Below are 25089 nucleotides of genomic sequence, written 5' to 3' on the forward strand. Positions count from 1 at the left end.
TCCAGGAGACAATATATGAAGTGAAATAAACCAGACACAGGAGGACAGCACGTAATGCATCTCAAGTAGATAAATTCATAGATGCAGATAGTGAAATAATACCAGCAGGGTCTGGGAAGAGGCAGAAAATAGGTGACTTTGGTCAAAAGCTATAACATTTCATGTATACTAGGATAATGAACCTAAAATGACCAAATAAATATGTACAGAACAATACCTATTAGCAATATTTCATTCCTAAAATGTTGTTAACAAAGTCCATGTTTCCAACATCTAAATGACATTGCATGATAGGCAGAGTCCTTCGTGAAAGATTGTTTTGCATAATTTAAATGTTGTATTTAGACACAATGTCTTATTTATTTATTTATTTATTTTGTGGTTTTTCGAGGTAGGGTCTCACTCCAGCCCTAGCTGCCCTGGAATTAACAATGTAGTCTCAGGCTGGCCTCAAATATATGGCAAACCTCCAAAGGCCTGTGACACCATGCCTGACAAAATATCTCATATTTAAGTAAAGAAAATGCCCTTGAGTACAGAAATGGTTAGGGCATAGGACTCAAACCAACATATCTTTTCTTGACCAGCATGAGGCCATGGCAGTCAACACTACATGACAACTACTACTTGGCTTTCCACTCCCAGATGCTAGGAAATAATTTCCCAGCTTCCTTTGGATAGCCCTGTGTTGGGAGATGGGATATTGAACTGGTAACTCTGGCTTGGTATAGAGAAATCCCTCCTTTTGCAAGACTTGTAGAAGGCCAAAGATATGACAATTCTTCCACTTACATTTATATAGCACAGCATCTTTCCACTTCTTTCTACAAAGCTCACATCACCTGGCAAAGTAGCATATATACCCCAGCAGTTGTTTAAATTCCAACACTGTACAATGTTCAATATAAGCAAAGATGTGCTCATTGGCTCAAAAAGCACCAGCCTCAAATACACCGCAACCTCGTCTGTTCCATCCCCTGAGGCCCTTGCAAGGAGACTCATGCCTTTAGCAGAGCAAACTAGTTGGGGGCATTCAAGTGCATTGTAACATTGAGCTATCTTACCTTCTGAGTCTGCAGAAGGGTCATTTTTCTGCAGCTACTGGTTTCAACCTGGTGCTGATCTCCAAACATACTCTTACCTGATCTTGGACCATCACACCACCAAAAGCCCAGATGGCAGCAAACACAAAGTAGAGCTCATAAATTTCCTTGGGGCAGTCTGTGGGAATTTCCTCCTTGGTTAGGAGACACTCAAGAAGGTAGCACACCATCTGAACCATGCTCTGCTCTGGAACTGGAATTATCTTCTTAAATCTGCAAAGAGAGAATAAGACATGCTCCAAGATAGCATGGGCATTCCGTCCTAGAGAAGTGGCTGGAGAGTCAGGCTGTCCTTGGTTTCAGAGGTTGCACAGTTTGTCAGGTTCTCTGGGATCACAGAGGACCATCCATGGATGGTGTTGCTGGGGACCTCATTCTCTCAGCTCCTTCTGGGTCTTCCTTTACAGAGAATTGAGAGTGTATAGCTCCCCTGAGAGATGGTTCCCTTTCACCTTTCATGCAATTTATTCGAATGGTCAAAAAGCACCCAATGGAGCTGGAGAGATGGCTTCTCTAGTACCCACGTAAGCCAGATGCACATGGCGGTATATGTGTCTGGAATTTGTTAGCAGTGGCTACAGGCCCTGGCATGTCCCTTCTCTTCCCCTCTCATATATAAATAAATAAAAATGAAATATTAAAAAAGCATGCAAGGGCTGGATATATCACTCAGTTGTAGAATGGTTTCTTAGCATGTGCATGACTCTGAGTTCAATCTCCAGCAATACACACACACACACACAGAGACTGACCGAAAGAAGTTATTCTGAAATCAACCATTGTGGCGCATACCAATTCCCAGCATTCAGGAGGCTGAGGCAAGAGGAGGGCTAAAAGCTTCATGCCAGCCTGGGCTACTTTGTGAAAACTGGTCTCAATGGTTGCTTCTGCCCAGCCCCACCCCAAGTACCTAAAGAGGCAATTTGGCCATAATTCTGAGGTTTGTTCTTTCATCACTCCATCTCAGAGGTGTTTTTTAAATTTTCTTTTCTACAAATTAAAACATACCACAAACCCATTTCTGAGTCCAGAGTTTGAGCTGGACATTGAGGGGACAGAAACCTCAGCAATTTTATAGTCTTGAGAGGAAAGGAAACCCTCAGCTGAAAGCACACCGCTGTGACTTTCTCCAGGCATTTGCTTTGTTCATCGTGGCTGGGGAGGTCTTAAGTGAAAGGTAATGTGGGTGGGTGAATGGAAAGCATCCCAAGCAAGCCGGACTGTGTAAACACACACAAGTCCAGCTCCTTCCAGCCCCTCCTCTCTGTGTCTGCTTTCTTGCCACTCTGAGCGGTCAGGAGCTACAACTACTGAGGAAGGCAAAAAGAAGTCATGAGCATTTTCCTTTCCCACTGCAGGCCAGAGCAGCAGAGGCAGAAACTCTCGTTGTAAATGAGGTTTACAATGCTCTTTAAAGTTTCACTGGCTTGATGTGCATGCACATGTGTGCGTATGTGACTAGAAGTAACTAGACACCTTCATTTTAATTATTGCAGAATGACCAGAAAAGTTGTGGACATTGACTAAGAATCATTGTTTGCATATGACAGTTATTTTGATATACATATATATATGATATATACATATATCATATACATATGTATGACATCATCTATCTATGTATCTATGTATCTATCTATGTATCTATCTATGTATCTATCTATGTATCTATGTATCTAATCTATCTATCTATCTATCTATCTATCTATCTATCTATCTATCTATCTATCTATCTATCTTCCTATCTTCCTATCTTCCTATCTTCCTATCTATTGTACAAGCTGGCCTTAATATCAAAATTCTCTTGCTTCATCCTCCAGAGTGCTGGGATTATAACCATGTGCTGCCATTTCTGACTCAGACCTGCATCTTATCTAGGGCAGGAGGAGAGTGAGCCACACAAAATGGCTTTGAAGAGATACTGGGAAACAAGGTTGATTTACAAGTACCCCCTGTTTCATAGATAGCTTAACATGAGTTGACATATAGGTTTGTAGTAACAGGACTACATCAGCACAGCATTGGGAACAGCGTTGCACAGAACAGAAGTAAGGTCTTAAGAGTCCACACCTCTGCTCCGCCCTGGCTGAGACACAGTGGGGCGTCATTATGGAAGCTCTGCTCTCATCTGCAGGCTCATGAGTCTCTTAGGAGAGCCATGAGAACTCCACGACACCAGAGTGGGTGCCGGCAAATGACAGATACCATCACTCCTTGATAACTGCATGGTCTAAGGATGGCAGGTGATCTCTGGATAGTTTTGGGGGAACCAGATTCTCCAAGTTGTTCCTGCACATGCCAGCACACACATTTGTACAAATGTATGAGTTTTGCCTTGTTCTAAATGCCTGGGGTGGAAAGTAGCCTATTTTGTAGTCAGAGGGTACCCTGGACAACAGCATCAACATAAGCCAACACAGCAGGGGCAGAGCACCTTGGCTGCCACCTCACCCTTCCCTGATCCTCTGGTTCATTTCTACACTTGCCTATTTGTGCCCACTGTGCTTTTCTTTCCAGACTCCGCTGGCTTCTAAGGCTGCATTAGACTCCAAGGTCACTAAGGTTGGGGATGCCAGGGACTGCATGCTTTGCAAAGGCTTGTGAGAGTTGGAAAAGCAATTATCAGCTCTAAGATATCAAAACTACAGCAGCAAAGTTAATGTTTCAGTAAGTATCTTAATTTGTACTTCAATGTACCACTACCCCAACTAGCAGACTGCAACTTGGCTTTTAGTTATAAAAGTACTTAGTTAACATCGGTGGCTTTTCTGTTTTTCTGGCTTTTTTTTCTGCCTCCACAATGCGTGGAGGCAGGCTGCATGGGAGATTTGAGAGCTTCATTGGAGGCCAAAGTTCTTCCTCCTCTGCCTTTGTAAGGTGAGGAACTGGGACCACAGTTCCCAGACCTGGAAGACCAGTGAATAAGGAACTGGAGACCATTTGATGGGTGGACTGTAAGCTCTTAGAACCATAACTTTAACTCCAAATTTTGGGATCTTCACTTGCTTTAACTCTGAAGTCAGCATTGCCTCTGGTGGCCATTCTTGGCTGAATTATGGTGATGGGTGCCAGGTTCACCTTCAGAATGGTGTAATAAATAAAACAAACAAATAAATAAAAGCAAGTTCCAAGCCTTGGGACTTCATGGCAGTGACCTATGTAATAGTCTTTCTGTGATGATTGTCTTCTTAGCTAAAAGCAATTGATCTCTCACTTAGTGTCATAGTTGAGATCCTGCGTGTTCCCTTCAAGCTCATGTGTTAGTGGAAAAGGCTCCGTTTTGGTGCTATTGAAAGGGGTTGGAGCTCTTAAAGGCATAGCCTGGCAGAAGGTCTTTAGGTCGTTGGAGGTGTGCCTTGAAAAGAACCATGAGACCAAAACTTCTTTCCCTCCCTCTTGAATGTTTTTGTTCTGTCACAAGCTCCTCCCATGTTATGACTCCACAGATTAAAAAACAAAAACAAAAAGCAATGGAGCCATCCAATCATTGATTAAACCTCCAAAACTGTGAGAGAAAACCAAACTTTCTTCACAGGTCGATTGTCTTATGCATCTGTCTCAGAGATGGAATTCTGACTAACTTAGGTGGTTAGAGCTAGGAGGTTTTGCTTTTACAAAACTATAGAACAAAGGTCAACTCACAATGATCAGCAAGGGCAGGACTGATCAAGTGGTCCATTGCACTCAGTTCCACATTATCACACACAGTCAGGAACACAAAGTGGATGCCACATGCCCTTGACAAGTGTGTTATTTACCCCTGGGCCAGCTGGTCTGGCCTGTGGACGACTGTAGGAGGGCCAGCTGCTTGCCCTGAAAACTGAAGGCTCTTGAGCCTCAGGGGTGCTATCTGCTATTAGAGAAGGCTGCCTCCTTTGTATACACCCATGTGGACCTTACATAAGATGCTTTAAACCTTGCCCTATGTTACCACTTCCTTTCTTGCCTGCAATGATGACAGACATCCCATGGCCATCCTAAAATGTACTCCCATTCACAATCTGCTATGCCTGGAGGGATCTGGCTTTGAGGGCAGGGCAGAACATCAGTAGGATATCAAATGTCAGCCCGTGGGCTCCTTATGGCTGCATTAATCAGTTCCCTTCCTATTTCTTGACCTACCTGGTTCTGAGTGTGTCTAAGCAGGTAGGAAGATATTTGTCAAACAGGATGGTTAGGTTGGCTCTCTCTGTCTGGACTTCCCTCTGGTCAATCCAGCTGCTCACCAGAGGGTTCCACCCCAGGTCTGCAGGGTTGATGTACAGGATCCCTGGGGACACAAAGAATACTGTGCAATGAGTATTCCATATACACAAGCAGAGTCTTCACCCTAGGGAGTTAGCTCCTCATCTTAAATCATGTAGAAGACTTGACTTAATTAAAACAGAGACCTGGCCTACGTCAAAGAAGGCATGTGGATTTTCTACAGAGAACCAATGTCAACTAGTAGGTAAATAGATGAATGAAGAACAGTGTTGAAAAGTATCCTAAGGTTGAGTGTAGAATCAGGAGGAAGGAAGGCTGGGATTGATCATCAGTACTTGTCACCACATGTGAGTGTATAGGAAGTAAGATGGTGGTGTCTTAATATGTCTATACCCTAAGCACTGGAACCTATCCATATGGCATTATTTGTCCCCCCCAAAAGCCTTTACTGATATAACATAGATAGAGATCTTGATATGAGATTATCCCTGGACTGTCTGAATTGGACATTTTCTAGTGTACAGGAGTCAGAAAGGAAGAGACACATGCAGACAAGGAAGCCACATAAAGAAAGTAGAAACTGGAGTTACAGGGCCACAGGCTAAGGGGCACTTGAGCTGGATGTCTTGGGCAGAATTCTCCTGAGAGCTGTCAGAAGGCACAGCTTTTCTGGCCTTTACTTTGGAAGTCTGTCTTCCAGAAAGGTGAGAGAATACATTTGTGCAACTGTTTGAAAAGTCACTAAGAGTACAGTGACTTGGTACATTTGCCATCTCAGTCCGGAGAAACCATAGAGTGGAGACGTTTCTCCTTACCTGTGCTCACCAGTATAAGGATGGCCTTGAAGAGGAGGCCTGCAATATGGCTGAGATCAGAAAAAGCTTCTCTTTGTTATTTATTACTTACAAAATGTTTTGACAACTTTAGTGAAGTACCTTTGTTATTTATAGCACAGAGTACACATTCAATGTACACTACTTATTGGACTGAGATACAGGAATATACCTGTGAAAACATCAACACAATCAAGGTAACAAGCATATTGGTCACATATCCAAACATTTCTATGTTTTGTCACAGTCTATTCTTTTCTTTTTGCAAAAGAAGACCTAATCTGCCATCTGTCTCCATAACAAAAATTTTAAGTGCACAATATCATACTGTTAACCGCTTTCTTTTTCTTTTGCACTTTTTAAATATTTTATTTATTTTTTTTAATTTAATTTAATTTATTAGTTTTCTTTTCAGTAAATACAGGCAGTTTGGTACCATTATTTAGGCTCATCTGTGATCTACCCCCTCCCATTAGACCCTCCTTGTTAATGAAAATGGGTCATGCATTGTGGAGTTAGCCCCCAGTTATTGGTATGATAAATGCCTCTGCAAATCATGACCCAACATGTGACTCTGACATTCTTTCCGCCCCCTCTTCCGCAAAATTTCCCTGAGCCATGTTGGGTTCATTTTTGGTCTGCTTCAGTGCTGAGGTGTTGGGGGCCTCTGAGGCTCTGGCTCTCTGATTTGGTAGGAGTTGATTTTTCTCTACGTTGATCTCCTTCCCCTTTGTGCTGGTATCCGGTTCACAGGAAAACATCACCCTTGCTTATTTCGCCAGTTGTCCTTCGTTTCAGTTGGGCCCCTTTTGAGGTATGTTGGGGCAGCTCTCTTGTTAGGATCTGCATCTATCTTTTTTTTTCCTTGTTGTCTGTAGTGCAGCTAGGCGGTCGCCATCTTGACCCGAAGTCCTTAACCGTTTTTGTAGAACTTGCTTATCCCAAGTAGCATAAGCTTTCCACCTACTGAAGGTCCCCAAATCCCTCCTAGAGTTCCAGGCTCTGTCAACCACCATACTTCTCTACTTCAGGTTTTATTATTTTGCCAAATCTGTTCTTTTTACCCTCTGGTCTCTGTAAGTCTATTGAGTGGATGGAGACAGAAGGGACAGAAGAAAGTTAAGGTCACATTGCTATTTGATACCAGGGGTTGATGAGACAGGCGATGTTTGGTGTCTCCACTGAAATGGAAGCTAGAACTGGCTGGAATGTAGTCTAATTCAATATTCCTCTGCAGTGAGCAGTTGTCCAGCTTAGGGGCTATTTTCTTCCTTACCACCACAATGTGTCTGAAATAATAGTCACCTGGCTCTTGCCATATGGTGCCTGTTTGCCTTTCTGGGTATGGTTCAAGGCCAGATTTGTGGATGACCAGGTTTCTGGCTATTGTTTGGAGACTCCTTCAGCATGAGGAAAACATGTTTACCATGAGAAGTACCTGCCTCAACTGAGCCACAAGACCTCAAGTACCATACCTGCCCTGGAGACAGTTGCTGGAGTGGCTGTGCGCAGGTGGCTGATCTCAAAGAGGAGGCGCATTGTGGGGTTGAGAGGAATCCTCTCATTGCTTGCTAGGGTCAGCACCTAGAAACCACAGGACAGATGTCCACTTAGAAGGAGCTATGACGTTATGGTTAGAGTATGAAATATCCCCACGGGCTCATGGGTTTGAACATTGTGTCCCTAGCTGCTGGCTCTGTTTTGGGAGGTTGTGGAACCTTTGGGACTTGGGCCCCAGATGGTGGAGGTGTGTCACATGGGACAGACCTTTGCAGGCTATAGCTCGGTTTCGCTTTTAGTCCTACTCTCATCATCCTGTCCGACAAGATGTAAAGACCTATCTCCATGTGCTCCAGCAAACATGCCTTCGCCACAAAGAAACTGTGGAACTTCCCCTCAGAAACCCTGAGCCACAGTGAAACCTTCCTCCCTTAAGTTTCTTCTGTCAGATAATCTGATGAGAAAAGTGACTGACACAGATTCATAGCCAGCTGCTGGGGTTTGGTGGGTTCTTTACTGACACTGAGGGTTGAAAGAACAAACAAAAGGCCTGTATTGAGGCCTGGAGTGATGGCTTAGTGGTTAAGCACTCGACTGTGAAGCCTAAGAACCATGGTTTGAGGCTTGATTCCCTAGGACCCACATAAGCAAGATGCACAAGGTGGAACATGCATCTGGAATTGTTCGCAGTGGCTGGAGGCCCTGATATGCCCATTCTCTCTCTCTCTCTCTGTTACTCTCAACTAAATAAATAAAAGTAAACAAAAAGTTAAAAAAAAACATGTATTGACACTCAGGGTTTACAGAACAAATAAAAAGCATGTTTTGGAAACTTAAGTCTCACAGCAACAATATCAAGAAATGGACATTTTAGAGGTGGCAAGGCCCTGAAGCCTCCATTGTCAAACATGGATTAACGTCAATTACAGAGGCTTGTGGCTGTGACTTCTACCCTTTGCTCTCTCTTCCCTTTCCCTTTTCTACCAGGTGTTACCCAGCTAGGTCTCCACTAGAAATGACCTCTTGGGTCTTGGATTTTCCAGAACTGTGGGACAATCTTTCCTTTCTAGACCACCCAGTCTCTAGTATTCTAGTATAATAGCACAGAACAAGGGGCAGGGTCCCTTCCTCCTTCTCTGCCTTCATCCTTCCCTCCCTCCCTCTGTCCTCCCCTCCTTCCCTCCCTCCGGTCCTCTATTTCTTCTTCTCTTTTCCTGATAATGAGGATTTTTCTAAACTTCTTCCTTCCTTCCTTCCTTCCTTCCTTCCTTCCTTCCTTCCTTCCTTCCTTCCTTCCTTCCTTCCTTCTTTCTCTCCTTGCTTCCTTCTTTCCTTCCTTCCTATCTTCCTCTTTCCTTCTTCCATTCCTCCCTCCATCCCTCCTTTCCTTCCTTCTCCCCTTGCTCCTTCCCTCCCTCCCCACTCTCTCTTTCTTCTTTTAGACAGGGTCTCAATATGTAGCCTAGGCTGGCCTTGAACTCACTATGCAGGCTACATCGGTTTTGAACTCAAGATCTTTCAGCTGATATTATAGACATGTACCATCACATTCAGTATATTTTCTAGATTTTCTACACTAACAGTCTCTCTCTTTCTCTCCTTATTTTTTTCCCTTCCCACTCTCCTGACCTCAGTATGTATCTCCTGAGTCAGGACAAAATGTTATTAATATATCTCGAATTGATATTGATAATTTGAACTTCAGTTTCATATCACTACTCTTTCTTCTAAGTAGTCCCACTGAGAGATCATGCATTTATTCTAATGATTTAATGAATGCTGAAGCCAGTTTAACATTTTCAATCTAGATGGACATGCTTTGTAAACATGTTTAGAAGCTACCAGCTGAACAACCACTTTACTGGCATCAGGTACTCTTATTGTTATAGGAAATAATCTGTACTCACAATGGGTAGGCATTTATCATCCTGGATGATACTTGACAGGCTCAGACTGTTTCTAATACTTACTTTCCTTATTTACTAAAAAAGGAACAACTTATACAAAAGATCTGAGTGAACTATGATTGATTTCAGCTTCTTTTTTTTTTTTTTTTTTTTTTTTTGGTTTTCGAGGTAGGGTTTCACTCTACCCCAGGCTGACCTGGAATTCACTATGTAGTCTCAGGGCAGCCTTGAACTCATGGTGATTCTCCTACCTCTGCCTCCCGAGTGGTGGGATTAAAGGCATGTGCCACCAAGCCCGACTAGCTTTAAATATTGAATGGATCTACAGGCAGAAGATTCTGAAGGAAATGGCAACCATACCCAAGCAGGACTGGGCCAAGTCTTGAGGTGTCTCATAAATACACCAATGATAGTAGCTTACTCCACATGGCCACCATGTGGGAGATTTCCAGACATACAACCACATTGGGAACTGGCTTCACAGATAAGGAGAGATGGGTGGGAATTTCCTGTTCCCTGTTCCATACCTTGTTATCATCCATGACAGTGTTCAGAGACTCTATCCACATCGGATCTATGTCACCATCCAATAAAATCCACTTGGGCCCATCATGGGAGATGTTGGCATGCTCTCGCATGATGGAAGAGAAGAGTCCTAAAAGTAATTACAGAAGACTTATTTTCCATTTCACCATTGTACCTTCTTCATTTACCCATTGTCTACAACACTCAGAAGACATAAACAGATGGGACAGGTCAGAAGAGGCTTTGTATCTCACTCTTCCCTACACCTAGTGGTGCCCAGGGTCCATTCTTCCTGTTCTCTGCAGAAACTTCAGAACACCAATAGGAACAGTCACAGCAGTGCCTGACAGTCCCAGGTTTTTTTTTTTGTTTTTTTTTTTTCAGGTAGGTTCTCGCTCTAGCCAAGGCTGACCTGGAATTCACTATGTAGTCTAGGGCTGGCCTTGAATTCCCAGTGATCCTCCTACATCTGCCTCCCGAGTGCTGGGCTTAAAGGTATATGCAACCATGTCTGGCTGAGTTCTAGCTTTTTAATGGACCCAGAAAATCATGCTAGCGATTGTGGCATGAGAGACTTATATTAAAGTTTTTACAGGTAAAATTTTGATCCTTTGTAATTGTAGCCTTGGCAAACCTTGTGTATGACAGGCTTAGGGAAAATATTCAAGTTAGTCTCATTGTCACTACCTTGAAATCTATGTATTATTTTGGGTAAAATAGATTTTTATCATGTTAAAGCTTCTCATTCAATAATATGGCATGTCTCATTTATGTAGATGTTGTCTTATATCTATAACAAAATTTTACAGTTTATCAAACATATTTAATTGACTAATAGAATCCTAAATACTCCTAAATATTTCTTAGTTTTTATTGTTACTCTAATGGGGAATTTTCTCCCCCTTGTATTTCCACTTTTAACTGGCTACTTCTGGCTAGTATAGAGAAAATCGATGAAATTTTTATGTTTATTTTATGCTCTGTTACCTTTAAAACATGTCCTTATTGGGCTGGAGAGATGGCTTAGCAGTTAAGCGCTTGCCTGTGAAGCCTAAGGACCCCGGTTCGAGGCTTGGTTCCCCAGGTCCCACCTTAGCCAGATGCACAAGGGGGCGCATGCGTCTGGAGATCGTTTGCAGAGGCTGGAAGCCCTGGTGTGCCCATTCTCTCTCTCCCTCTATCTGTCTTTCTCTCTGTGTCTCTCGCTATCAAATAAATATAAAAAAATTTAAAAAAAATTTAAAAACATGTCCTTATTGATTTTAGTGGGGTTTAAAATAATGTTTCAAGAATTCCTATGTATAAAGTTGTTTAATTAGCAAAAAATTTTCCTTCCAACTTATGGTATGCATTCCATTTCTTGTCTTATTGCATATTCTTAAACTGTTATAAGTAATGCTGAATAATATTGACAAGAGGACTTCCTAATTTCTTTCCCTTTTAAATGGAAAAGAATTAAGTAAATAATTCAGAGTGGATCTATTTTCATATTTTAGTTTCAGGTACAGAATGTATCATATGTAAAGTATTTCCTTCTGATCCTAGCTGACTTAGAACTTTCTGTTAGAAATAACTCTTAAGGTTTTAGTATGTATAGAACAAATGTTTTCCACTTTAATTTGAGAGTATTTTGTTACATTTTATGAAAAAATAGATTTATCTGTATATTCCTAGAATATATTGTACTTGCTCAAACTGTATTATTCTTTTAAGATATTGTTGGATTTTGTTTATTGATACTTTATTTAGAATATCTGCATCTACATTAATAAGTAAAATTGAAATTTCTTCTTATGTATGGAATGAAGTATGTATGTATGTTTATATGATATATGCATGGGTGTGCATATGTGTGTGCAAATGCATATGCCTCATGCACATATGTGCAAAGGCTGGAGGAGGACATCAGGAATTCTTTATTGCTCTTTGCCTAAGACAAGCTCTTCTACTGAACCTGGAGTTCAACATTTTCCTCTTTCTTTCTTTCTTTTTTTTTTTTTTTTTAAATTTTGGTTTTGTGAGGTGGGGTCTCCCAGTAGCCCAGGCTGACCTGGATTTCACTATGTAGGCTCAGGGTGGCCTTGAACCCATGGCAATCCTCCTACCTCTGCCTCCAGAGTGCTGGGATTAAAGATGTGCGCCACCACACACATCTCAGAGTTCAACATTGTTCAACCAGAAAGTCTAGTCAGTGCAGCGGCTAGAGGTGGAGGCAGCCACACTTGGCTTCTTATGTGGATGCTTGGAATTGAACTCAGGCCCTCATGCTTGCATAGTGAGTACTTCTGTCCTCTGAGCCATCTCCCCAACCCTGAGATATCCATTGTGTTCTACAAAAAACCTAGTATCAAGATTATTCTGGCTCTATGAAATGATTTCACAGCTATTCTTTTTTTTTTTTTAATGACTGGAATAATTTGTTTTTGTTCTTCTACTATCTTTACATTTTCATGAGTTTACCCACATCTACTGATTATTGAGTAAATAAAATTAATTTATATTTTGCTAGGGGAAATCTGTTCTAGTTTTTCAAATATTGTGTCACCTAATTAATTATTCTTTTAATTTATTCTTATCTGTATCTATTATTATATTACCCTTTCTAGCTCCTAATTATACATATGTTATCTGTCCTTCCATTAATAATGCTCACAATGAACCAACTTTATTGTTTGTTATAAAGAACTTTTCTATGATTTTTGGTCATCTTCTGACTAATTTTAGAGTTCATCTTCATTATTTTCTTTTCCCTAGTGTGGGGGTTTGGACTAGCTGTTCCCCCATTAACTCACATGTTCTGAATGCTAGGTCGCCAGCTGGTAGCAATTTGGAAGTTGCAACCTCTTAGAGGAAATGTGTTGTTGGGGATAGACTTGTGGGATTTTATGGCCAGTTTCACCTTGCCAGTGTTTGGCACACTCTCCTGCTGCTCTGGCCCATCTGAGATTGGCTAGGAGGTGCTGTTCAACCTCTCCTCATGCAACGGTTTTCCCTGCCATCATGGAGCTTCCCCTCTAGTCTGTAAACTTTCCCTCCCATAGACTGCTTTTATTCAGGTGTTTTGTGCCAGCAACCTCAAGCTTGCTGCAACACCTAGTTTTCTTTGGGTTTAGTTTGAATAACTGCCTAATATGGATACTAAATTTGTTCACTTTCTGTGATAGAGTTTCTGTTTTTTTTTTTTTTCTTGTAGAATTTAGATCTTCCCATAGATTCTGTATGAACTACTCTTTTTCACTGGTTCCTAGAAGGGTTTTGATTACATTTTCTTTTTGATGCAAGAATAGAGCGCATTTAGTGGTTTAGATGAAGGAAAATTCTTCCCATTTATTTTCTTGCTGGTTGTTTCTAAGTCAGTTATATTCTCAGAGAACGAGGCCTATAAATAGATATCTTTGAATTCACTATACCTTCCCCTACAGCCAACTGAATTCCTAACTTTTGAAAATGTTCTGAAAACCAGCCAAGAAAGGAATATTTTCAGTTTATAAAATGCAGTTTGCATATATTACATTGATTTTAATGAAATATTTTCAAGTTTTTTTATAATTACTTTTCTGTCTATTGGAACCATCAAATTTTGAAAATGGTAAGCAAAACATATAGCTCACTGTATTTTCATTTTATGAACTTCTCTTTCGATATCTAAAATGCTATGTTATATTGGCTTTGAAGTTGTGTTGGTTAATGAATACATATTCTTGATTATTATATCTTCTTTGTCAATCTCCCTAAATGTAACCTATAAATTGAATAGTTGTAATTAGAATTAGAACAAAGGTCAAAATACTGAGTTAACATTATTCAGCCTAAATTTAATATGGAAACAGAAACACCTGAGACTATTCAAGAAAATAACAAAATGAATCTTGGGGAGCAACATGCCTCAATGGATAGTAAAATGTGCTACAAGCTGATGTTATTGGAAATAGGGTGCTATGTAAAATCAGACAGAGAGCAGAACAGAATGGTGGGCCTGGAACCACATATACAGAATCCAGTAAATGACAAGTGGGAGATTAGATTTCGAGGCAGACTGGTGTGTTTAGAAAATTGTACTGGCACAACCAATTATCCATCTGGAAGAAAATTAGTTGATTTTCTCATCTAAACCCCAAAATAACTTCCAGATGGACTAAAAAAATGTTAATGTAAAAGATTCCTTTTTGACCAAATTTATGATACTATCTGTAGCTGAAAACTAGAGTTATAAATGAACAGGAATCCCAGATGCTAAAAAAAGGCCAAAATCTCTTTGTTTAAAAAATGCACAATGAAATATGTCATGAAGTGTCTGTAGATAAATGATAGGAGCGATCATGTATGGATGTAACCGATAAGGAGCTGTTATCATCTATGACAATATATGTGTGCTTACAAAGCAATGAAAGATAATAACGGGAAACAAAGCAGAAAAGAGAAGAGTCCCAGGATTAACAAGAGGGAAAGATGATAAGCTTCACAAACAGTGAAATAAAAATTCAGACACAGCTCACGAAGCTCCCCTGCTCCAGGCTTCTGACTGAAGCCCCCAAATGAAAGAAATTCAGATTGTTTGGCTCTGATGGGGGGTCAAGCTCCAGAAAAGGAAGGTGACATATTCTTACCCACAGCACACATGAACATGGGTTTGGAGTCATCTGCAATGCTATGGAAGGGAACATAGCTCTAGGCTCTTCTGGGATGTAGATGGACTCCCCAGCATCCTTAGTGGCTGAGCCCAAGCACAGTGTTTCCTGGGAGGCAGCTTCCCCCTCATTGCTGGGGCAGTGCTCACTGGGAGAGGGGGCGAGGCTCCCTCCCTCTGTGTGAGAAAATGGAGCCTATTATCTGGGAATGAGCCATGGGATTCCCTGCCTTGTACACACCTTCATTCCATTGCCTGCTTTAGAATCAGCAAGCTGCAGCTGATTGCCCTCCCTGCTTTATCCTCTTTCAGACTCTCTCAAAAAGATGCTTACAAGAAGTCTTGAGGGAGGGACATCTGAGAAGCTGAATCTACTCAATCTACTCAATAATCTTTCCTCTGCACACTCAACCCTCAACCTCCAAGCCTACCCAGGAAGCTCGATGGGTAGCAGGAAGTTTCTCCTTAAAGAATGAGTCTCTTACCATCTTTCCATTCTCGTGTGGCTGGGTTGATGATGCCAAAAAGTTCATCATTTGTGACGGCTTTGGGGTTGAGGTCTGTCCAGACAGGGCGGCGTTTCATGATCTGATAGGTCTTGTGCAAGGACCTCAGCACCTGTGACTTGCCAGTTCCAGGGTTGCCCACCACGAACACAGAGTGACGCACAGCCAGCAGCTCCTCCAGCTGGACCACCTGGGAGGCAGGAACATCAGCAAGGGGACCAGTCAGTCACCCATCAATGTGCTATCTGCTTCTCTGTGAACCAGCCTGGTGTGCAAAGTGGAACTTGAAGTCAATACTGGAAGGGTATTTACCACAGAACATAACAGGATCTAACATACGAGGGAAGCACAGCCCGTCTATTCACACATTTGTCTTTCATCCATGTAATTCTTAGGCACTGGCTAAGAACTACAGAAGGCACCAGAGGAGGGCCATTGAGATGATACCATAGTGTGAAAGTGAAGAAAGTTAATTTGGCAAATGAGTGTAAGATAAACGCTTAAGAGAGGTGTTTACAGAGTGCTGTGGAACAGGGGAGGGAACAACTGATTTTGAAGTTAACAAGAACAAGGGAAGCCTTCCTGAAGAGGGAACATCTGAAACAGGACTCCAGGGGTGAGTAGGAGTTTGCCCAGAAGATGCAGAGAAAGGATCCTCTAGGCGGAGGTGACAGCACAAAAGTTTGCAATGTGACAGAAGGTGACGTGGTTGGCTGAGTGGTCTGATGAGGATGGAGACCAGCTGCTCATGGAGACAGTGGTAGCATCAGACCACCATGCAATCAGCAGGGCATTTAATTTGAGGCCAACATGAAGAAAACAAGTGTTAGGAGAAAGTGTCTTGCAATGAGGCCACTGTTGTACTCTCTGGCCCTTCAGCAGTTTTCTATAGCTCTGAAGATGAAGTCCCAAATTCTTAGACTGGCTGACAAGGCCCGTGTGCAGTCTGCTCCAATTATTTCCCCTCTCCCCTCTTATTTCTCAGCATGGACATTGCAACCAGATAGCTCTATCTCCTTGGAGCTTCTCCCTGACACTGTTTCTTCATGTCTGCGCCTCTAAACACCCTCTTCTGCCCTCTGCTGAGAAGATACTTTCCTTTCTGCCTCCCTCTGGCCAACTCCTGCACATTTCTCAGAAAGTCTCTGTCTAGGATGGGAGTCTCAGACCTTCCTGTTTCCTAGCACTTAGCGATATGGCAGTGACTACTTTTCTGCTTCACTATTCAATTATCAGCTCACTGAAGGCAAATGGGCTTTAAGAGGTGCACCCTAAGGAGTGGAGCTCAGGTCAGTTGGAGACATGCTATCAGGAGAGATGAAGTTATTTCTTGTAAGATCGTGGTTTGTTTTCATGTTGTAAAAATATAGTCTGAGTCTGGCTCACTCAAAGTTTTTTGGCTTTCATATTGAGATGTGATTTCTTGACACAGAACAAAATTATGTCACTGCCACCCACTATGATGTGACATAGTCATGCAGGCAGGTCTCTTTCAGGGTTCAGGGGGGAGAGGACTGAGAGGAAGCTGTGTGGACCTGGTAAGATAGATGCTGGCCTGTGTCCTTGCCTTTCACTGTGGGTGTGTGAGCAGGCATCTGTCTTCTGTTGAGGGATTACAAGGAGAATTCAAAGGCACCAGGTCCCTGACAGCCATTTTTGGCCTTGAGTTGAATGCCTGGCTGCACCTGTGGTCTGTATTGCCTGGGAATCAGGAACTGGAAGGAGGTGTTGGGAGAAGTCAAGTGGAAAAATTATAGAGCAGACAGATGTCCTGATGACCCCTGGCTATGTTCAGTTCTCTTCTCGTCGGTGCCCTCTTTCTCCAAGCCCAGGGCTTCTCCAGGGTCCTGCTGGCAGACAGCTCTTCCCCTGAAGTTCTAAGCCTATTCTGTCTGCAATCTCTCTATTCTGCTGGATCTGTCAACTCACAGCCACCATATTTTCAGAAATCTACTGTGATATCACTTTCCCACTTTTCACGAAACTATGAGCTTATTTTGTTTCTTAAAAAGTATTCTACTCTGACTTTAAGAAATCTCAGGATGCCATTAGTGCTCCACGAGACAATTTTTCCCCTCCAGTAATTTGATAATTTATTCCTCTAAAAAAGTATGTAAAAGTATATAGCTCTCATCCTCAAGGTATATATGAATGACATTTTAAATGGAGGCCTTTTAGTGCTATTTCTTTTTAATCAAAGTTTTTGGTTTACTAGACTAGTGCTACACTGTAGTTTTAAATGAAATTCACATACTTTTGTATGATTTCAAATTGTTTGCTATATATGAAAGAAGTTCACTGCCAAATGCTTAAAGGAAAAAGGAACAAAAGAAATTGAAAACTTCCCAGAAATGTATAGCTTTTACACTTTAAAAAGGTTCTATAATAGTCATACAAGCATGTTGGACAATCCCACCTTCTCCTCTCCCCACTTCTTCCTTTTAGTTCAAAACATGGGAAGAGTTCTGATTTTTGGCAGAATTTCCAAAATTAAAAAAAAATAACTTCTTACTCTGTAGCAAATCCAGAGCTTGTGCATTTCAGACTAATTTCATAAAAATCTCATGAGACAGCTTTGAAGACTTATGCTTTAGGATTTTAAGTGGACAGTGCAAAGGTAAAGTGGGCAGAGATGCTGTCTTCTGCTCCAAAATATAAAGTGGGTAAGGGTGTTGTCCTCTGTCTCAAGAACCTTTAATATATAGCCTCTGTCTTATTGGAAGAGCAGAAAGCAGCTAAGAAAAAGGAGAGGAGGAAAAGAAGGAACTAGAAAACTGTCCAAATGACAAGTAAAGAGAAAGATAAGATTCTAGTAAGAAAAAGATACAGAACACAAGGGAAAGAAGGGCCAGCTTCCCTGACAGATCCTAGAGGATTTCCAAACATGTGGGCATATATATAGCTATAAAATCTGATGACCCAAATCAGATGCCTATTAGAATTAGACCCTTCAAGGGGAAAGCTCTTAGCCTGGCATTCACAGACTTCTATATCATGACCAGTGTCAGTCTTAACTGCTGTTCTCTACCAGGGTTCCCATTAAACTTCATCATCATCATCATCATCATTACTATTATTATTAATTTCGCAATACTAGACTTCCTGCTGCATGCATATTCTCTGTTTCAAAAAAAATCCCCCCGTGTTGACCTCTTTCACTCTACAGGGTGGTCCCTTCTGTTTCCAATGTCTACTCACTGAACTTGGGAGGAAGAAGACAGGGAGTGGGGATGGCCAACCACTTGGGAAGTCAAAGTAACACAGTGCTTTCTTCCATAAAAAGAATACCAGGAATGGAAGTGGGCACTTACTGGCAACCAGCAATGTATATTCCAATTCACTTGATTCTATTTCTATGTGACCAGGGCTTAATCTCTACCAATAAGCATATTGTGTATGTTGAAAAATGCCTCCTGGAGAAGAGGGAGCCTTTGTTTTTGTGGAATGTCCCTCCAGAGGGCGCACTTTCTTTCCCACTGCTCTGTCTTGCAAAAGTTATAGGGCTCTAATTTCCCCACCTGTACAGGGTCTCCTCTGCATCTTGTGCCTCAGGGGTTTCTGGGGCATCAAACAGGGATAGCATGCATACAAAACCACCAGCAACGCTAACTGAACAGGAAAGAAACTCTGCCCTTGTCTCTGAACTTCATGAGCCTTGGTCCTTCTTTTGTGGCAACTGTCTTCTGCTATAAGCAAAATGTGCATGCAGATATTTCTAACATCATTGCATAGCTTGCATCCTGAAAATTCACATTATGAAAAGAAGGTACAGTGTAACTATCAGATTCATGGAAAAACCAGATTGAGGTAGAAAACAGACAGAACTTTGTGTTCAAAGCCCTGAAAACTCATCAGTGAATTTTGTCCCTAATGAAAATGGTAGCATATAATTCCAAAGCATTTCCACCTTGCCTCACACTCAGTCTGTCCTTTGTAGCAGTAAACTGTTCCTGGATCTCCTCATTTGAGAGGTAAGCCCTGAGTACATTTTATTTTGATTTTAATCACAATTAAAGATCCACTCCAGATGGAGCCTTCTTCATTAGTCCACTGTTTAATGGAAGGGGGATGGTGTCACAGGCTCTCCATGTGTTCTTGTAGCTTCTGTAGCAGACAGATAACACAAGTGGTTTTTAAAGCCACTAAATTAGCTATGCTTCCACTAAACTAAGGTTGCAACTTCCATTCTTAAGAATTTTACCACTAAATAAATCAGTCTCCTGCTGATGCAGATGGTAGAGTCTCTCCACTCTTTCTCTTGGCTTTCCGATCATCTTTTCACATTGTGGATCCTCAATAAAGAAATAGTAAATAAACTGAGTTACTTCTAATTTATTTAATTTTTTTCTATTATTTATTTCAGAGAGAGGGAGAGAAAGAAAATGGGCATTCCAGGGCCTCTAGCCACTGCAAACTAACTCCAGATGCATGTGCCACCTTGTACATCTGGCTTATGTGGGTACTGGGAAATCAAACCTGGGTCTTTAGGCTTCTTAGGCAAATGCCTTAACAGCTTAGCCATGTCTCCAGCCCCTAGACTAAGTTATTTCTAAGTGGATGCATATTTGTACACCTAAGAGTCCTATTTGGGTAAAGGATGGACAACATATTAATGCAGAAAAGAGTTCAGAGACAGAGAAGCCTTGTGCGGGAAAGCCTCACATACCTTGAGCACAAAGTTATCCTCAGCTTGGAGCTTCATGTCCAACACCGCTTTCCTAACCAAGGCTTCAAAATTCAGGTCTCTCCTCCGGGGGACATCCAGGGCAGGAAAGAGGTCCCCAATCAGGCCCAAGAACACAGGCACGTCATCAGTCACAATCTTGGGGATGTTGAAGTCTCGTAAGGAGCGCATCAGGACCTGGTCCTCTGGCCGGTCAGGGTCTCCTCGCTTAAGGGATCCTGCCACCACAAGGACAGACTTGATGGCCCTCAGGCCCCAGTCATAGTGATCCTGTGGGCAAATGACACAGCTGAGACCAAAGCTGCTGGGATGCAGAGCACTGTGCTTGGGCCACAGAATTACAGCTACCACCTGCCAGAGGTCGCTTCTGAAGCCCAGGCTGAGAATAGGAGAAGAGCAGGGACATAGAAAATCCTTGTTGCTAAATTCTAGGTTTCTGGTCTGGTGTGCCTATTTTTTTTTCTCCAGCTGTGATGAGGAGGCAGACACAGAATATGCAAAGGCCTCAGGCTCTTGGGGACTAAAAATGGCCATTTTCAGGCCTATCTGGCTACTCCTGATGCATTCAGAAGGTGGGAAAGTTGCTGAGGAGGAGAATGTTAGTTGTTAGAACAGGTACAGGTGAGCATACACCTCCACATGTGCTCTACCTTGGAGACTTCTACACTCACTGCAAACAGGTTAGTAACTATGGTTCCTAAGACTGGGGTGTAGCTCAAAGGCATCTACTTGCCTAGCATGTGTAAGACCTGAATTTGATTCCTAACACTACAAAAAAAAAAAAAAAAGTTCATAATGTTTCCTTGTAGATACCAGTGCTACAAAGGGAAAATATCAAGTGTAATGAAGGCAGACACAGTGGTCGTTCCTTGGGTGGTGGATAAAATCCCCTGAAGAAAAGGCATTAAAGAGGACCAGAAGGAGTAGAAATCAGTCAGGCCTGGATAAGGAAGAAGTTCAGTCAAGGCTGCAGAGACAGGGCATTGACTGGCTCAGAGAAGGGAGAAGATAATTAACTTCAAGGAACTCCAAGAAGACTCATGCAGGCGGAGTACAGTATAAGAGGAAGAGAACTGTGAGCATGAGATGTTGAGGGACATGGGATCTACAGCACCATATAGCCCTTAGTACAGTGATCAGATGTGGTGTTTATCCTCAGACCAGTGAGGAGCATTTAAACATAATTACTTGAGCTAGTATCTAAAGAATGGATTAGAGCAACCGTGTCCCAGGAAGAGAAATTAGTCTGGAGGCAAATGAAAGAGTTTAATCAAGAGATATGAGTGCCTGGCACCAAAGTAATAGCTGTGATTATGTGTGTGTGTGTGTGTGGGGGGACAAAACTTATTTGAGAAATATCCAAAGTATAATCAACAGAAGTTCGTTCATGATTAGATTTAGGTGAGGGAGAAGACAGTGTCAGTGACATTCAGGGTCCCAGCATTAGCCAGAGAGTGAGCAATGGCTCCACATACTGTCAGCATGTTAGTAGGCTTGGTGGGTCCTGGCAGGGAAGAGAAGCTTTAGATGTGTGGAGTGGAGGTGTCTGTCCATCAACCACTCAGGGAGACTGATGGGGTAGACAATTGACAGTATATGTTTAGAACTCAAAAGAGAGGTTTCAAATTGAGTCTTGAGCACAGGAGTCAGGGACCCAAAGGTTGGTGTGTTGGAGAACCTCGAGAAAGGATACAATGAGAAAGGCAATATGAAGGAAATAGGATTCCTCCCCCTTGAGCATATTTCACAGGGCTGGGAGTGTCAGGCAGTAATGGTGATCAAACACCAAAGGGAAGGTGACACTCATGGGAACACCCCTGGACTTGGTCAGCTGTCCTTGAATCCAAGATATTCTTCAAGCACTGTGTAGAACATGCAGGTGCTGGTTGTGCTTAAGGAATTATTTCCTGGGGTGCAGCAAGCCAAACTTAAAGCCAACCAGTGAAGAGAAGTGTGGAGCTATTGTGCTCAATGCTCTTCCTAAAAGCCTCCACATCACATGTTTCTTCAGGTAGACGTCATTCCCTCCAGGGATTTTCACTGGCCAATTCAGTGTGTTTCATGGAACATTGGCGTCTATGAGAGGTTATGCACTTAATTAAAAAAGTTATTTTGGTGGTCACAAAGACTTTTGAAAAAATGCTGAGCTGAAAATTGAACATAAACTTTTAGTGCAGAAGTACTCAGAACTTTTTAAACATATTTATGAGCTTAGTGATTCTCTATATGAATGCTCTAGCATATCAACCCCAGGGCCCTTTCAGAACTAGGAGCATGGCCCAATGCTTGGTTGCCAGCACTCCTGGAGATCATACCTGCTTGGATAGAAGCTCTTTACACAATTGGTATAGGGTGATGAACTTCCTGGCTAATAACCGGGCTTCAATGAATCCTTCTGCTACCAACATGATCTCACAGATCAGCTCAAAGTCTGGAACAACCATCGCACAAGGCCTGGGTACAGAGAGACAGAGGTCAAGATACTGAGCTGATGCAGAGATGACAGGAAGAAACGCTGAGATCACATATGAAGCCATGTGAGTTCATCATAATATAGAACATGTATCATCTTACCCAAGGTGGTAGGTAATATTAGAAGTTGGAGGCACAGTGGAGGTTACAACTCAGGTCTTACAGCTGGAGACCAATGTGTCTTGAACAAGGTGGTACTTAATGAAGTAAGTTGTCTAAAATAGATTAGGCACAGAGATTGAGGAGCCGAGTCTCCCTGGCTACCTCCTGTCATCTCATCCTCAAGATGTGGGTCTCCTCCAAGATCGAGACATTCTGAATTTATTTGTATGCAAATGTAAATCTCTATTATGGAGGTTTAAGGTGGGTACCAGTTAACCCCACCTTGACACAAGATAGCGTACATGAGAACACAGAATATCTGGGATTTTTGTCTATCTGTAAGGACTTGCTATGATTTTATTTCCCATCTGACACTAAGAACATTTGATTCCAAAATGGAATTTTGTTCATTAATAAATTAGGTATTGTCTTCCTTACGGTGTCATTGCCATGATCAAATACCTGAGAAGAAGCAACTTAAGGAAGGAAGGGCTTACTGTGGCTTGCAGTTGGGCAGGGTGTATGATCTATCACAGAAGAGAAAGCATGGTGGCAAGAGCATGGAACAGCTGGTCACATTCACTCCTCCGTGGGGAAGCAGAGACTGATGAGCAGTGGTGCACAGTTAATCCATGACCCCAGCCCATGGGTGGTGCTGCCCACAGCTAGGGTGGGTTCTCCCACTTCAAATAAACTAATCTAAAACCTCCTCATATATGTACAGGTTTGTTTCCATGATGATTTTTAAATCTTGTCAAGTTGGGGACTGAGATTAACCATTATAGTGTGTCATGAGAACCTAATGTTACATTTCTTTAACTGCCTTTTCACTATAGTGATAACTAAGAAAAAAATATTCTATTCAAGCACCTATTTTCCCTTAAAATACCTTACACTGCATTCAAATTCAAAGGAGCCACCAAATACTCCAATTCTCAAAACGATTAGGCAACCTGGACATGAGGTTAACAACAGAATGCACTATGGTCATGAAAAATAATGCCGTGGCAGGAGATTAAGTGGCACAGGAAAGCAGCAATCAATGAAAGCAAGATACTAACAACATAGTGCTGGCCCCAGCTTTTAAAGAAATGCTAGCCCAGGATACGTCAGTGGCAGAGTGTATAATGTAGGTAACATAAGACAGATGACGGCAGGGCCAAAAGGAGCCGAGGCTCTGAGTTCCAACTCTACTTCTGCTATCTACTGGCTGGGTTACTAGGTAACTCTAGTGACCAGTGTCACTAACCAGGGAATTCACCTGTTTCCTCATGGTACCAGGAGTCCTGTGTGTGAATTAAGTGCTTTTTAGGAATATTTCTCTCATTATTTGCAAGTTTTCTTCTGTGGATATACGTTACAGATTATCTAGATGCTCTTAGATCTTACATGTGTTAAAACTGGTGCAGAAATCCTAACCTGCAGTGTGATGGCACTAGGAGGTGGGGCCTTTGGGTGGTGACGAGGTCATGAGGGTAATGGGAAGAGGCCAGAGAGCGAGCTCACCTGCCGCCTGCCATGGGCCGGCACAAGAAGGCAACTGGCATCAGCTCAGAGATGGGCCCTCACAGAACCTAGTCAAGTGGGCAGCCTGACCCAGCCTTCTGGCCTCCAGAACTATGAGAACTGTCTACTGTTGATGGCATCTGGCCTGTGGTGTTTGGTTACTGCAGCCTGACTAGACTAAGTCCTTTCAAATTTGGAAAGAGATGATAAGGAATAAGTCTTTTGTTTGTTTCCTTACTTGTTTTTGAGGTAAGCTCCAGGCTGACTTGGATGGAACTCAAAGGCTGCCTCAAACTTGTTGCAATCTTCCTATCTCAGCCTCCCGAGTGCTTGGATTAATGGCATGTTCTACCACAGCCAGCTGAAGAATAGTTCTTAAATTTGCTTACAACTTCTTGCAGACCAGTGTGTGCACACCTTTAATCCGAGCACTCGGGAGGCAGAGGTAGGAGGATCACTGTGAGTCCAAGGCAGGCCTGGAGCTATGGAGTGAGTTCCAGATCAGCCTGGACTAGTGTGATACCAACTTAAAAAAAAAAAAAAAAAAGTCCTTTTGTAAGTAAACAGCAAACAAATCCAGATTCTGTGGCATTGTGAGGCTTTTTGGTCAAAGTGGGACCTGCCTGAATGAAGGCATACCACCCTTGTGTGACATGGTGAGTTGTTATACTTCAAGTGATTTACAAATGAGGGGCTCATCTAGGTGTGGACATGCATATCTATAATCCCAGCACTAGGGAGGCTGAGGCAGCAGGAGCACAAGTTCAAGGTCAGCAGGCACTAAAGACCTTGGAAAGTCCGTGAAAGTCTGGAGTCCATCGCTTCCCCAGGCAGAGCACTGGGTCAACACTACCAGAATGAGACAGAGAGCATTATCATAGCTCCCCACAGCTTAGATAAAAGTTTAATAAGCAGGAGATCAGAAGGCAGGAAGCATCCTTTGGTTTGGTTTCCTCTTTGTTGTGCAAACTTCACTTTTCTGGAAAAAGAATGCAGACTCTGGCTCCTGCTAGGAGAGTCATTTGTGTTTTCTTATCAAAATAAAGAAGATTTAAAAACATTGCAATGTGCACTGGTGACCAGGGTGAAATAAAAGAGGTGTTCCTACACATTACTAC

General features: G+C 42.3%; 1 protein-coding gene across 1 annotated transcript in view; it reads right to left on the reverse strand.

Moving 5' to 3' along the window:
* Dnah9 (dynein axonemal heavy chain 9) overlaps nucleotides 1–25089 on the reverse strand; it is a 369830-nt gene that overhangs the window by 202996 nt on the left and 141745 nt on the right. The window contains exons 30-36 of the mRNA XM_045131009.1: nucleotides 22207–22345; nucleotides 19874–20161; nucleotides 15187–15397; nucleotides 10077–10204; nucleotides 7618–7726; nucleotides 5226–5373; nucleotides 1142–1316 (exon numbers count right to left, since the gene is read on the reverse strand). Of these exons, the coding sequence (XP_044986944.1) occupies nucleotides 1142–1316; nucleotides 5226–5373; nucleotides 7618–7726; nucleotides 10077–10204; nucleotides 15187–15397; nucleotides 19874–20161; nucleotides 22207–22345 (1198 nt within the window). The remainder of the gene's footprint in view (nucleotides 1–1141; nucleotides 1317–5225; nucleotides 5374–7617; nucleotides 7727–10076; nucleotides 10205–15186; nucleotides 15398–19873; nucleotides 20162–22206; nucleotides 22346–25089) is intronic.

Source organism: Jaculus jaculus, chromosome 12 (assembly GCF_020740685.1).
Source record: "Jaculus jaculus isolate mJacJac1 chromosome 12, mJacJac1.mat.Y.cur, whole genome shotgun sequence".
NCBI classification, from domain to species: Eukaryota; Metazoa; Chordata; class Mammalia; order Rodentia; family Dipodidae; genus Jaculus; species Jaculus jaculus.